The sequence below is a fragment of the Scaptodrosophila lebanonensis genome, unplaced genomic scaffold, assembly GCF_003285725.1.
Source record: "Scaptodrosophila lebanonensis strain 11010-0011.00,11010-0021.00 unplaced genomic scaffold, SlebRS2 tig00000001-arrow-pilon, whole genome shotgun sequence".
NCBI classification, from domain to species: domain Eukaryota; kingdom Metazoa; phylum Arthropoda; class Insecta; order Diptera; family Drosophilidae; genus Scaptodrosophila; species Scaptodrosophila lebanonensis.
The window spans coordinates 9,004,871-9,017,771 of record NW_022060529.1 but is presented as its reverse complement, the minus strand read 5'-3'; the positions used below and the strand labels follow the sequence as shown (position 1 = coordinate 9,017,771).

Here is a 12,901-nt window from a genome sequence, read left to right as displayed (position 1 = left end):
ATTTTCCTACTTTTTCCTACATTTTTTTAAATCTCCCTCTGAGTCGTTATTCTGTTTTCTGGTGGCTGGGCTGCTGTAAGCTCTTTAAAATCTGCCTATTTGATTTATGCAAATATTTGGTAGCTCAATATTTGTCGAGCAGTTTGTTGCGTACCGGCTGCCTTATGACTGCCTGCCATTTTCCGGTATTTCCTTCTGAAGACATGCTATTTGCTTAGGCCTTATGCATGTACATGTATGTACATACTCGTACGTACGACATGTACATACATACATACTTACTTTATGCTGGGATATGCAAGGGTGCCGGAATTTTTGCATTTCCTTATCACAAGTTTGTCATCCCTTTTACATTCGTTTGTTAGCCCGTTTGTTGTGCACGCACCCGTGCCCCAGGCCGTGGTCTTTTGGCAGGAAGGAGTGAGAGTTGAAGCTGACTTTGAACTTGCTGTTATGGTTAATTGTTTTATATCGAACCCGCTTGTTGCTCGTGTCACCCACACACGACTTGCTTTTCAAAATGAAGGCTAATCAAATTAATCCGAAGTGGTGCTTGTTTTTCCAAGTGCTCGCACACACACACATATACACTGACACCGACACACACTTAAACGCAGACATTAGACATTTATTAAAATGTCAATATTTGGCTGCGACATCACAGCAGGTGCCCAGACCGAAGAGTGTGCACGCAATTTTATAACAAATACCAAATGTGAATGTTAAAGTCGCGCGACATTTATATACTCTGCGCTACGTATAAATAGGATACATTTTCCAACGATTATAATATAATGAGGCTATATTATAATAGAGAATTGGTTTGTGTATGGATGAAACAAGCCTATCTGCCAAGTTTGTTATCCCTAATTGCTATGGATATGTTCATACATGCAAATTATTTGGATGCAGGGTATAAAAAGAAAAATAAGCAATCGAGCCCTTGGCCTTCAACAAATGTGCGGCCTCTTGAATCTGCATACGTATAAAAAGCGAGAACGAGCTGTTGAATTTTATGTAGATTTTTGTTGTTGAAAATGCTTAAAACAATAATCAAATTTAAACATCTGATACTTGTCAGTTTTCACCTCTCTGGGTGTGCCTGTGAGTGGGTCTGTATCTGTGTGTGTGTGTGGGGATGCGTGCGTGTGTGTGTGTTACCACATCGTCATGGGGTGCCCAACAAGTGTGTGCTTGTGACGGATATATCACAAAAAGTTGGTTGTCTTTTTTCTCGAATTGCTAAACGAAAGGCTGGTGGGCTTGGGATTTTTGTAAATGCGGCAAAACCAATGCTGGCTTGTGTCAACTGCCACTCAAATGTTGGTGAATTCTAATTTAACAAACGCTTTCAATGCCAAAAGCGAAAACTTGTTTCCAGCCGTTTCGGTATAAGGGTGAAAAATGCAAAAATTACTCTGCTGTAACAAATGGAAAAGAGCTTCTTGCCTACACATTTAAAAGGAATTATCTGCAACGCTTTGAACATACTATATTTTATCTGATGCTTATAACTTTCAAGGACGCTCCAACCCATCGACATATGCAAACAATTGATATCGATGCTAAGAGAAGCAGCTCGAAGTTTTTCAATTTGCACAGAAAGGAAAGTCTTTATTTTCATTGAATAGACAAGCCAAGGCTGTTTGAGCTTTTCTTCGCCTCAGCCAACCAAGTGTTGACAAACACTCACTACACATTACTTTTTAAATGCTTAATGCTCATGGCAGTTGCATATAAATTCCCTTAATGAACTCAAAGATACAACTTTATAGCTTAAATCGTAAACGACAATGGGGTATTCTTGCCAAAATTTTCACATTAAGTCCGCACGCACGTCTGGCTACTGATAATGTTGAATCAAGCGCACCCCAATGTAGCAGACAAAGCGGGACCTGTCGTAAACTGGATTAGGTGTTACATACTAGTACTTACATACTTATACACACACACACACATTTACGATGAAAACAGACAAGCATATGACACACAAAGGCTGGCATAAGTCCCAAGAAGAGTGTCAAACCACAACAGCAACAAAGTCTGCACATTAGGTCACAATGTCATAACACATTCAAGTCGAGAGCGCGTCTACCTATGTCTGGGCTCTTATTTGTCTCGTGTGGCAGCCTCACACACCCACAACCACACACATACATACAAGTATACACCTACAGCATTCACAAAGCAGTGTCAAGTCCCTAAAACACTTTTCAGCGTGGACTGCCATTAATTACACGCTTTACTAATTAGCTCGTAACCAAACACTGTTGCTTTCGACAAATCAATGCAGCAAGTTGCATATGCCATGCAACAGAATGTCGCAGCAAGAAGAAACTGGCAGAGAATAGAAACAATAAATATTCTTTGAGACATAATATTAAATCCCAACAGAGAAGGATTTCCCATGCCTTAACACTTAAAGGTCCTACTTATACTTACTCGAATTCTCATTTTACGGTCTCAATAACTACCATACACAACTCAAGGATGAAATAAAAAATAGGCTCCACACGAAAACGGGCCTCTCTGTACAGTCATCCACGAGAGAATCTTTGACCGCGCATAGGTGTAAGTTAAACAAAGATAGTCTGTAACCAAAAAGGTGGTCAAGAAAGTTTTATACATTCAATGAGCAGTTATTTCACTGACCCTAATTGGCTTGAAAAACAGATTAAGTAATTAAAGGAAGTGAAAAAAATCAAAATCGTTGAAATCTCTGTAAATGCGCTACTTAACCAAATTCTTTTCAAATAATTTATGCATAATTAGTAGAAAAAAACATAAAGCCACTACTTAAATGGCTTCTAATAATTCTGACCACCCCCTCTCGTATTATTTATGTTCAACCTAATGGCTTTTTATGAATGGGCCTTGATCTAAACACTTGCTAGCTTTGGAAATTGTTCGTGAATTATTAGCAATTGCTTACAGACTCATTTTCCGGTTCAGATCACAGCACACCATGCTATCCAACTGACTCATGGCTGTTGCAAAGGGTCATCAGACCTGACACAAACAAATTAACGAGTTCTGGTATTTCCCCAAAATCTATGAACTATAGTAGTGCTCATTACGCATTCATGCCAAGCATCAGTGATTCGAAACACCAACCCACCCACTTTCGCCAGCTGCCCCACTTCACTGCCTCATCGAATGGACTCATCAGTAGCCCCAAATCAACAACCAAGCTTTTGTTATTACCTTGAACTGATTTATTAAGCCAGAGTTTGGCTTGAACATACATTATGGCGTTCTCTATATAAAGCATCTCGTTTAATGCGTGCAAGTTTTATTCGACCAACAGCAGCAGAGACCACTCGGCGTTTTTAAATATCGTGTGAAAAATGGGCAGATTTCGGTTTGAATGCATCTCGCTGCATGCATGCTTAATGGTGGGTATTTAAATATTTAATTTCTTTCCCAATGCTTTCATTTATTCACGCGCTCCAGCTGGCGCTGTTGCGGATTCTGATGATGATGATGATGCCACTGCAAGGAAGTATTGCGGCTGAGGCCTTCAATTGTTCGGAGCCGCCAAACTTTAACAATTTTGTAAGTATAGTACTACCGCCTGTCGGCCACAATCAGTAACAGGACTGAATTATTTATTATCCTACCATATGCAGGACGTCAATTCGTGCTGTCGGACGCCTGAAATCAATTTAAATGACGTGCCCCAGAGATGTCAGCAATATATTAAACAGTTGAAGTCTGCCAATGAGAACTATCCGGCGTACGCGCACATAGTAAGTAGCAGAAATATCGCACATTACGGATTTAATTATTCAATTTATCAACCCTCAGTGTTATCCGGAGTGCATTTATCGGGAGACGGGCGCATTGGTAAACGGACAGCTTAACATGGTGCAGGTGAAGCGATTCCTAATGACGCATGTGCATCGCAAGGATCGGGACATATTGCCGGAAATAGAACGCTCGTTTGAGAAGTGTCTAGCGAACAGTAAGTATAGTACTGAACTTATTTAAATAATCGGTAGCTCTACACTCGACCTTTAACAACAGTTAAGGGCCACATGAAAAAGGCAAACATTGAGGCGTACAATGTGCTGCCCCATGGCTGTTCTCCTTTCGCCAGCATGATCTACAGCTGCGTCAATGCGGAGACCTTCCTCCATTGTCCCGCCAAAATGTGGAAGAGCGATCGCAACTGCCTCATAGCCAAACAATTTGCGGAGCAGTGCAATCCCCTACCGCACGTGCCGCTGCCCATGAACTGATCTTCCTGATTCTATTGATATCATCTAACAATAAGTTTCTCTAAGTATAGTTTAGTAAATGTGTTTTGCACTTTGTTTCGAATAAATAAATGTTTATATCGTAAACAAATTCTGCTTCCTCAATGACACCTATTATTTTGATTACTAATTGCCTAACTATTTTTACGGTATTATACTCTTCAGTTTAATGAGCTGTAACAAATGACAATGAGCGGCATTGCGTTAATGGGGCCCATCAACATTCAAGGTTCTACTAGCCGGGGGCTAAAACACAAAGTTTAAACCAGTAGTTGATGTCGATAACTATGGGACGCGGGGCGGTTTTTATTTGTGCTTTTATTTTGTGGCAAAGCGTAGACGCGGCATTTAAGGACTTTGTCGTGGATGGCGAGCAAGAGGTATCAAAATCTCAAGCCAAACAAACAGATTTTAAATTGATTTTCTCTTGATGGCTCATTGTAGAATATTGATAATGTACCAAACACTTTTAATGCACCTGACGAGCTCTGTCCGGCCTACATCGACCATCCCGATGGCGACAGTTCGGCTGAACTTCATGTATCCTTTCACGATGTTGAGCAGGATGGCGTCGTAAATACTAATTTGCTGGTTCAAGCACTAATGCAACATGTACGGAAGCTGGGGCTCGAGCTATCGCACTTATGTGAGAATCATGAACATTTATGAATATAGCATATATATCACTTTCTCCTTTTTAGCGGAGGAAGATTTGAATGAATACGGCGCAAATTGGAGCGGTGATGAAAGGCAACAATGCTATGAAGATGATGAGCTCAGTTATGAAGCAGAGAAGCCCGGCTGGCCACAAGTTATTGGCTTCTAGCTGAACTCTTTCAATGAATCGGTCGCTGCAGCTGAAAATATTTATCCATTTTATTATATTTGGTATCTCTAAATATTCAGTCTTTTGTCCAATCTGTTATTATAAAAATACAGACAAATAGAAAAATGATCTATTCAAATTTATAACAAATATATAAGGATGTCTCCAGTAAAGGCATCCGAATCCAGATCGACTGATGGTTGCATGCAGCAATTTCTTATGGGCAGTAATCAACGGTTTGGGCAACATCTTTCAAGATTAACTCACAAAGTTGCACACCCCCAATTCTAGACAGCTCAGATTTAATTTAAATATCATCTGGCTGAGAAATAAACATTACCAACTAACTACTATTCGCCCTTAACAATAAACTCGCATACAACTTTTGCGCCCGTTTTCAATGTACCATCAGTCATCGCTAGTATTCCCGTTTCTTCCACTGCCTAATCAGCTCAGTAATGAAATAAAAATGGCTATTCCAAATGCTTTAAGGTTGAAAATATATTTCTTCAAAGGAAACAGCATAACATAGTGTATTTTTGGAAGTCTATGCTTCCACCAAATACAAGTAGTTATCCTCGAATTTTCCTCGGGCCTAAGAGGCCACCAGCACCTTTGTTTTGATTCTTGCAATTCTGCACATACTCCTTCGCCTCGTTGCAGTCATTGCTGTTGGTCCAGCTTGCTGAAGGGCAGTGCGAGAAGACATACCTATGTGTACACATACTATACATTAGAGGCACAGGCGAGCAATTCTGTCCGCCCAACATCATGGTTGGTGGAGGTGGACGCTGCTTAGCAGCGCTGGCCATCTCTTGCACCGAGCTGGTGCAGTTTTGCATTCCTTGAGCATAAGCGTTGACGAAGTCCTGGTTGTCGCCAAAAATTTTCGAAAGCATCGTGCGAGCATTATTTATGTTAAGGCTCGTTCCACTTAGCGTGTTTGTCGCATTAAAGATACACTCGTAAAGGCACTATTGATATTTGATATAATAAATGTCTGCCATTGAATGCCAACTACTTACAAGTGTTGTTTGCGGCCCCTTATTCATGTAGTTACTACACTGATCCTTGAAAGCATCAAATGTGATCGCCGGCGTTGCACAACAGCTCTTGATGGACTGTTAAAAAGAGGACACATCTCAGGGTTAGTTTTTTCAAATACGAAATACAATATTTACCCACCTTCATATCAATTCTCTTGCTACAGTCCACAGCTGCTTGGCAACCTGTGATAAGCATCAGAGAGGCACATACAAGAAGAGCACGAGAGTGTGGCATTATGAGAAATCCAGTTGGCTTGGTTCCAGACATGGCTTTATATACAACTATATGTATGAGGGTCTAGGAGTGTGTTGTTAACAAAATATGGGTCGGTAATGGGGCGCAACACATTTAAATATTTATAAAATGTTACTAATAAAGAGTTACGGGCTCCACTAATGGTTTGTCCATTTGTGTAATTCAGATTGTGGCATTTGTATTTCAATTATTATAATTTATCAAGTGACGAAACAAATCGTGGCGTGGGTTTATTTATATGCATTTTGCAAAAATGAATTAGGAACCTACAAATTCTAATTAAGTTATAGTTAAACATAAGATTTGTGGATGAGCCCTTGTCGAACAACTTTTTAACTTTTTAGATAAAACTGTATATTTAAATTTTGGCACAACAAAATCAAAGTTTTCAATGTGATATAAATGAAGAAAAAGTATATAACATTTTTATAGTAAGAAATTTTGAATAAAATTATATTATTACTTTTATTATTTAACATATCCTAAATCGCAATTTATTAAAATAAAAACGGTTCGCTTACAAATGTGGGACCATTTTGCCAGCAGAGTATGTTTGTTCTTACATTCGTTGTGAATTACCAATTGGTGCTTAATCAGTGAGAGTATATCGAGTTAGATTACATAAAAATAAAAAAAATTGCATCAATATGCATATGAAAATGTATTGAACCATTTACAATGGGTTTTAGGATATACAACAAACTCCTTCCAGTCTCCAAAATCTTGAAACAATGGTATATTGAAACTTTAATGTAACTCTTTTAAGACGAAGTTTCTTAAATTTTGTGGTATTTCTGATTATTTATGCAACACAATGTAGAATGGATATACTTGTATATACAAGTAGTCCTGAAAAGAATTCTTGTAAATACCTGTGCCTAAAATTCAAGCGACAAGTAATTGCAGACATGTGATAAGTTGTAAAATGTAAAGTTGCGATGTGAGAATAAGACCGCCAGCTCAAATGAAAAATTTACTTATAAAATGTTCGGGGGATACACATAAAAATTGAAACGCGACTAAAAAACCAACCAATTCAGAAACGCAGTGTACCAATGAGTGGATGCATCTCGGGCTTGTCTTGTTTGACGTATTGCCGCACTACGGGTATCCGGATTTCCATCAGCACCCATGTTTTCCAAGTCATTGAGTAAACTAATGCAGGTAATAAGTGTTGGTCTCATAGTGTTGCATTCGTCAGAATCATGCCAGTATTGCTCTGGACAGTGGACAAAGATATTGGCTGACGCACATTTTGCAATGAACATTGCTTGTGACGAACAGTTTCCTTCATTATGGCTCTGCGCCTCATACATGCGAAGAAATTCTGCATAATTGGCCACCAGCCCCTCGCAGCGTTCGTAGGAGCGCCTGAGAAGCATACCATATTGATAGTCATCCTTATAAACATCGACTATCATTTTGCGTAAATGCAACTGACTCAAGTGATCTTTTTCATCGAAGAGATTCCACTCCCTGAACAGACATTCGTAGCGACACTATAATGGAACAAGTATCATAACTTTTGTCTCTGAGACATGCTTTGTTAGCGTAGACTTACCGGGCCATAATTCTCCTTATACTCACTGCAATCGGAACCTTTTTTACGAAACACATTTTCGCTTAATTCCTCTTGATGACCGCAACATAAGTCCAAGCTCTGCGGGCGCAATCTTAGTTGAGTTACACACTTACATATATTTCTAAGAGAATGCTCACCTTGGTGTCCAATACTTGTGAGCAACTCATTGCTTGTCCAGGCACCAACAATATTGGCACCAAGAAACAAACTAGCCATAAAATGGCTGATAATTCGCAAACATACGTATACATATCAGCTTAAATTAAGGGCCATACTTTTGAATTTTGAAACTTGAATTGAATTGTTTTCGAAAAACAATGAATAAATGTGCTTATTATTATTCTACTGTCATTCTAATCAAAACATTGACATTTTAATCAATCTCTTAGCTTACAGTTTGCCTTTGTTTGTAATTAATATCACGAACAAAGAAAAACCAAAATACCGACACTATTAAATAAGAGGCACAAATAGATATTTTATATTTGTTAAAGGTTTATGAACCCAACCATTCTTTTCTAAATTACAAGCCTATTGTAGATAGGACATTGGACTCATTCTCTTTGTGGATACATTGTTAATTTTATTAATAATAATAAAAAAGTGTTATTTAAAATGTCCGACTTGCGCATTTCCAGCGATAACGGCGGGCAAATTCACAGCTCGCTGTTGCATTCCAACGCTCTGGTGGACAAGTCAAAAGCGTCATCTGGATGGCACAAGAGTTCAACATCATCGACAGCGTGGAGCAACCCACTGGCTCTACGTCTTCCTCATCATCTTTCTCATTTTCAATACCATTTCTAGTTACAACATTTTGGTTAGCATCCTGTTTGGGTTCCCCGCTAAAAGAATTTGCATCATTGCTCATCAATCGCATATTTGGCAAACTCATGCCACATAATTTGTACGCGTCTATCAAAATTTCAGCATAGACTTCATCTAGAGGGATGATTGCCTTGACCATTTTCTGTAGGTTCTTCAAATCCAAGGAATTGCCTTTTATGATCCGAGTTACATTGAGAACACAGTCATTGCCGCACTGCAATTGAGAGCACACTGAATTGCTCATTCTCTATACTGAGGTAAATTCAATTACGAACCGAATCCATGCTTGAATGCAAAATATTAAATCGGCCACACTCCTTTGCATACGCGTTCATGTTGTACGAATGCGGAGGACAACAATCCAGATGGATCTGCGAAAAAGGTCTTGAAGAGAATCCATCACCAAATGCTATTTTATCTTACTAACATCCTGTGGAAGCAACACATTGCAGTCCACATTACCCAGATTTGCTCCACATAGAGCTATGAAGAGAGAATAGAAGCCACACCATACTAGCACTTTACGCATTTTGGCCAACTTCAAAAGACACAGTCAGAACAATTGCGATCTGCGTACAGTTTTTATAAGCGATGGACTCTAGATTTATTGCTGGTATTTAAATATTATTAATGCATATAAAATGAATTAATGTTGAGTATTTTGGTGACCTTCCTCATAGTTATTTTTATTGTTTGGCCGGCTCGAGGTCAGAGTAAGAAAAACCAATTTATTTAATTTTCTTTTCTTTTTCAGTTAGTAACTCCAAGTCAAACAGAGCAGACTTGCTTAAATAATTGCCCTGAAGACGGTTACCGTGGCGTAACCGAAATATATCGGAAAAAGAAAAGAAAATTAAATAAATTGGTTTTTCTTACTCTGACCTCGAGCCGGCCAAACAATAAAAATAAAATGAATTAAGTTAATTGACAAATATAATGAATAATCGCACAATGTAGTGTTTTAACAAATTATAAGTTTCAAATAGTCTCTCACATATTTGCGCAAACTTTTTGTAGAAAAAATAGCAAATAAATGATTGGAAAAACAATTTTTAATTAAAAATCTAAAAGCTCAGTTCCCTAAAATAATTTAAAAGCACCAGCAGTTTTTATAGAAACTTTGCTGCTTTTTTGTGAACATATAATAATAGTATTCCTGCAATAAATTTGTCTTGACTTAAAATGTGCCGACGTAGATAGAAATTCTGGCTAATTCTTCCACTGGCCTTTCTGCCAACTTATTAAAGTGCCATGTGTAATTTGGATTTTAAATCCCAATAATAAATACTTTTGTAAGTTTCAATTTCTAAATAGTACCCTATACCTTACAGTTATGTTGTAATACAAGTAATAATATTATGAAACATTTGACCTGTTGTGTAATTTGAAACACAACTTTGTTAATGAGACCAAAATTCCCCGATTTTTAATTGTGATTCCCATTTAAAGCTTGCTTTTACGGGATTATTTATTATTATTTTTTTTTATTTCTAATATAAAATCTGTGCCAACAACAAGCTGGTAATGTTGTAATTGGCTTATCACGTCATCAAAAACATGCACGAGAGGCTCATGTGGTATTTTAGCAATAACTCAATCCCTCCACCTGATCGCTGACTCAACTGGCACTCATTTCATCATTCCATCATGCTGAAGTTGTTGCTGGTTCTGGCCCTCGTTTGCAGACCTGCAATTGCTGCTAAATGCAAGGCAGCTCCAAAATCTGTGCAGGTGAGTCAATATTGGTTTGCGAAATCGATAGCAATAATAATTATTTGCTTAATTTTGTAGAACATTCAACAGTGTTGTCACGCCCCCATGCCCAATTGGGGAGCCTATAATAGTGAATGCAGCTCGTCGGGCCCACAACCGAGTGTAAGTTGATATTGAGAAATGCATTTTCAATCATTGTCATCTATAAAACGTGTATGTTACAAAATTTAGCGCCCTTATATGATTAGGAATAGGGATTTTTTGTATTTATTGTAGTTATTTATTTGACAACAACAGCATTTCCCCACTTCTCTCCAAACAGTAATAATTCGTTAGTTGAAATAATGCCGAATTTATTTATTTTTAATGGTACGTTTAAATACCGTTATTGTGTTAAGACTGGAAATAATGTGACTTCTTTAGGCAACCCAAAAGGACTGCTCTAATTTCGAACATGTGGATACTTTTCAGTGTCGCTTGCAATGCATTTTCAATGCTGCTAAGGTACTGGACGGTAATCGGCTGAACATGACCCATGTGCGACCCATGCTAGAGCGTGCATTCAATGAGGCTTCAACCATCGATGCTTACATGTCGAATTTCGCATCCTGCGCCAATCTGGTGAAGAATAACTTCAAGGAAATGACGGGGGTGAGCAAGCAGAGTGACGCCTGCGACAGGCACGCCCTTTTCTATAGCCTGTGCGCCTACTCCCGCCTTCTCCGCCACTGCCCGTCGAGCGCCTGGAACGGTAGCCTCAAGCAATGCCCTTCGGCACGCTCCTATGTGCGTAATTGCCCATGGCCGGCACTTAAAATGTTTATGAAAAGCACTTAGAATAAATACATCATCATAAAGTTTCTCAATCATATCATATTTTATTGGTGTCCATCTGAGCAATGAAGTCGGTCAGTGGTTGCGTGATCTCACCGAGAATGCTGCGCTTACATTGCCTTTGATAGGGCTCGCAATAGTCGCGTGTGCCATGCAACTCGGCTTCATAGTAGCGCTCCGGTAGTGCCTCGAACATGGAGCTACTGGGACTGAACATAACATGCACTAAATTGCCAAGCAATCCGTTCACCTCGCCGACCAGGCTGTTGTTTACCTCACAAATCAGACGCAGCAGACATTCATCGCCAGAACCAAATCCATGTCTGTAACAGAGATGATGAAGATAATGCAAGTAACTTAAGCTGCGGTCAGACAAGCAAATAGTTTGCACGCAAATGTTGCACGCTACACGACACATTATACACATAATGAGAGGGATCTCTTTTAAAAACCCCTCTTTCGTTGTTGCTTTCTGTTTCCGTTATACATTTTCCGCAATTGCATGCAAATTATTTGTCTACCTTAGCTACAAATGGCATTTCCCTTACTGTTCGAATCGGCGTTTAAGTATCTCATAGAAGGTGGTTCGCGATAAAAGTGAACGTGAAATGCGGTTTTTTGCCTCCGCTGCTTCTCGGCCACCATCCATTGGGAAGTCCTCAAAGAAATCCTTATACTCCTCCTCCTTAGGCTTTGGAGGTGGTCTCTGATCATCGAACACCGTTGCGTTCTCAGGCTTCGGACTGGGCTTAACTTTGTTTCGATGAGTTTTCAATTTGGGTGGTTTAGGCTTTTGTGCCGGAGCAGCAATTGGTTTATGCGTTTTGTTATTTTTGTGTTTGTTTTTATTTTTACTTTTGGTATTATTTTTACTTTTATGCTTTTTTTTGTGGGGTCCATCGGGACCTTCAACATCGCCATAATAGTCATAGTTGTCATCAAAATCAAAGTTGGTGTTATTTGCCAAGCCACCATGAGTACCATTCTGTAGTATTGAAAATATAATTATAAGTTCATATATCTAATTTGTATGGCATACGTACCAAATGACCGGAATGTCTTAGTAGTCGCCAAGTATCGTGCACAGGATAGTGCGCTTCGAAGTTGTACGATAGGAACACTTTATATCTGGGCAAGTCTATAGGCACCGCAATGGCTATAAATAGCTGAAAATTGATCAAATTTCATATATAATTCTCCAAAAGTGTGTGCAATGAAACGAACCGCAGCATCATCCGGTGCAAAAACAAAGGCCGCTCGCGTCGTAATTGAATAGAGAGTGGCTGTAGCCACGAGTATATTCAATGGATACATCTCATCTATATACTTTGGATGTTAACACTTGCTTGGAACGACTAAACACAACTGAAAACTCCAATGTGGCTCCAGCATTTGGGAAGCGAATTTGTTTAGGCTTTATGCATAGAACCTACGACAGCAAAGTGATAATCCAATTATGGAAGAGAAACCCGAGCAGTCCAGTAGCTTGCACCGACTCTCATTGTTTTTTGTTTTCGACAGTGAAAGTTGCTAATGAAAAACTAACCACGTCAATTG

General features: G+C 39.0%; 6 protein-coding genes across 6 annotated transcripts; 3 read left to right on the top strand and 3 right to left on the bottom strand.

The window, feature by feature from the left end:
- The first annotated feature begins 3,477 nt into the window (after positions 1-3,477).
- On the top strand, positions 3,478-4,241 carry LOC115634742. Its single transcript, XM_030532630.1, has 4 exons — positions 3,478-3,555; positions 3,630-3,749; positions 3,808-3,964; positions 4,027-4,241. The coding sequence occupies exons 1-4, from the start codon at positions 3,478-3,480 to the stop codon at positions 4,239-4,241; spliced, it is 570 nt and encodes a 189-aa protein (XP_030388490.1).
- Positions 4,242-4,546: 305 nt separating this feature from the next.
- On the top strand, positions 4,547-5,085 carry LOC115634741. The gene is made up of 3 exons (XM_030532629.1): positions 4,547-4,639; positions 4,704-4,905; positions 4,961-5,085. Exons 1-3 carry the CDS (start codon positions 4,547-4,549, stop codon positions 5,083-5,085), a joined length of 420 nt encoding a protein of 139 aa, XP_030388489.1.
- A 572-nt stretch (positions 5,086-5,657) lies between these two features.
- Positions 5,658-6,276, bottom strand: LOC115634740. Its single transcript, XM_030532628.1, has 4 exons — positions 6,271-6,276; positions 6,111-6,206; positions 5,813-6,059; positions 5,658-5,770 (listed from the first exon to the last, which is right to left on the bottom strand). The coding sequence occupies exons 1-4, from the start codon at positions 6,274-6,276 to the stop codon at positions 5,658-5,660; spliced, it is 462 nt and encodes a 153-aa protein (XP_030388488.1).
- Positions 6,023-9,081, bottom strand: LOC115634739. The gene is made up of 8 exons (XM_030532627.1): positions 9,073-9,081; positions 8,630-9,011; positions 8,107-8,192; positions 7,949-8,047; positions 7,420-7,886; positions 6,271-6,314; positions 6,111-6,206; positions 6,023-6,059 (listed from the first exon to the last, which is right to left on the bottom strand). The coding sequence occupies exons 1-6, from the start codon at positions 9,079-9,081 to the stop codon at positions 6,290-6,292; spliced, it is 1,068 nt and encodes a 355-aa protein (XP_030388487.1). The 3' UTR covers positions 6,023-6,059; positions 6,111-6,206; positions 6,271-6,289.
- A 1,363-nt stretch (positions 9,082-10,444) lies between these two features.
- LOC115634738 lies at positions 10,445-11,347 on the top strand. Its single transcript, XM_030532626.1, has 3 exons — positions 10,445-10,528; positions 10,589-10,672; positions 10,982-11,347. The coding sequence occupies exons 1-3, from the start codon at positions 10,445-10,447 to the stop codon at positions 11,345-11,347; spliced, it is 534 nt and encodes a 177-aa protein (XP_030388486.1).
- Positions 11,348-11,381: 34 nt separating this feature from the next.
- LOC115634737 lies at positions 11,382-12,658 on the bottom strand. The gene is made up of 5 exons (XM_030532625.1): positions 12,569-12,658; positions 12,388-12,510; positions 12,218-12,329; positions 11,893-12,097; positions 11,382-11,667 (listed from the first exon to the last, which is right to left on the bottom strand). The coding sequence occupies exons 1-5, from the start codon at positions 12,656-12,658 to the stop codon at positions 11,382-11,384; spliced, it is 816 nt and encodes a 271-aa protein (XP_030388485.1).
- Positions 12,659-12,901: the final 243 nt, after the last annotated feature.

Coding starts and splice junctions, on each gene's coding strand:
- LOC115634741 (XM_030532629.1), top strand. CDS start 4,547: ATGGGACGCGGGGCGGTTTTTATTTGTGCTTTTATTTTGTGGCAAAGC. Junction 4,640..4,703: donor TCGTGGATGGCGAGCAAGAG/GTATCAAAATCT, acceptor GGCTCATTGTAG/AATATTGATAATGTACCAAA. Junction 4,906..4,960: donor GCTCGAGCTATCGCACTTAT/GTGAGAATCATG, acceptor TCTCCTTTTTAG/CGGAGGAAGATTTGAATGAA.
- LOC115634737 (XM_030532625.1), bottom strand. CDS start 12,658: ATGTATCCATTGAATATACTCGTGGCTACAGCCACTCTCTATTCAATT. Junction 12,511..12,568: donor TTGCACCGGATGATGCTGCG/GTTCGTTTCATT, acceptor ATCAATTTTCAG/CTATTTATAGCCATTGCGGT. Junction 12,330..12,387: donor TAAGACATTCCGGTCATTTG/GTACGTATGCCA, acceptor TCAATACTACAG/AATGGTACTCATGGTGGCTT.
- LOC115634739 (XM_030532627.1), bottom strand. Junction 8,193..8,629: donor TTGGAATGCAACAGCGAGCT/GTGAATTTGCCC, acceptor GCGAATTATCAG/CCATTTTATGGCTAGTTTGT. Junction 8,048..8,106: donor CACAAGTATTGGACACCAAG/GTGAGCATTCTC, acceptor TTGCGCCCGCAG/AGCTTGGACTTATGTTGCGG.
- LOC115634742 (XM_030532630.1), top strand. CDS start 3,478: ATGATGATGATGCCACTGCAAGGAAGTATTGCGGCTGAGGCCTTCAAT. Junction 3,556..3,629: donor CGCCAAACTTTAACAATTTT/GTAAGTATAGTA, acceptor TACCATATGCAG/GACGTCAATTCGTGCTGTCG. Junction 3,750..3,807: donor ATCCGGCGTACGCGCACATA/GTAAGTAGCAGA, acceptor ATCAACCCTCAG/TGTTATCCGGAGTGCATTTA.
- LOC115634738 (XM_030532626.1), top strand. CDS start 10,445: ATGCTGAAGTTGTTGCTGGTTCTGGCCCTCGTTTGCAGACCTGCAATT. Junction 10,529..10,588: donor CAGCTCCAAAATCTGTGCAG/GTGAGTCAATAT, acceptor TTAATTTTGTAG/AACATTCAACAGTGTTGTCA. Junction 10,673..10,981: donor CGTCGGGCCCACAACCGAGT/GTAAGTTGATAT, acceptor GATACTTTTCAG/TGTCGCTTGCAATGCATTTT.
- LOC115634740 (XM_030532628.1), bottom strand. Junction 6,060..6,110: donor AGGGGCCGCAAACAACACTT/GTAAGTAGTTGG, acceptor AAATATCAATAG/TGCCTTTACGAGTGTATCTT. Junction 5,771..5,812: donor GCCTGTGCCTCTAATGTATA/GTATGTGTACAC, acceptor ACTGCCCTTCAG/CAAGCTGGACCAACAGCAAT.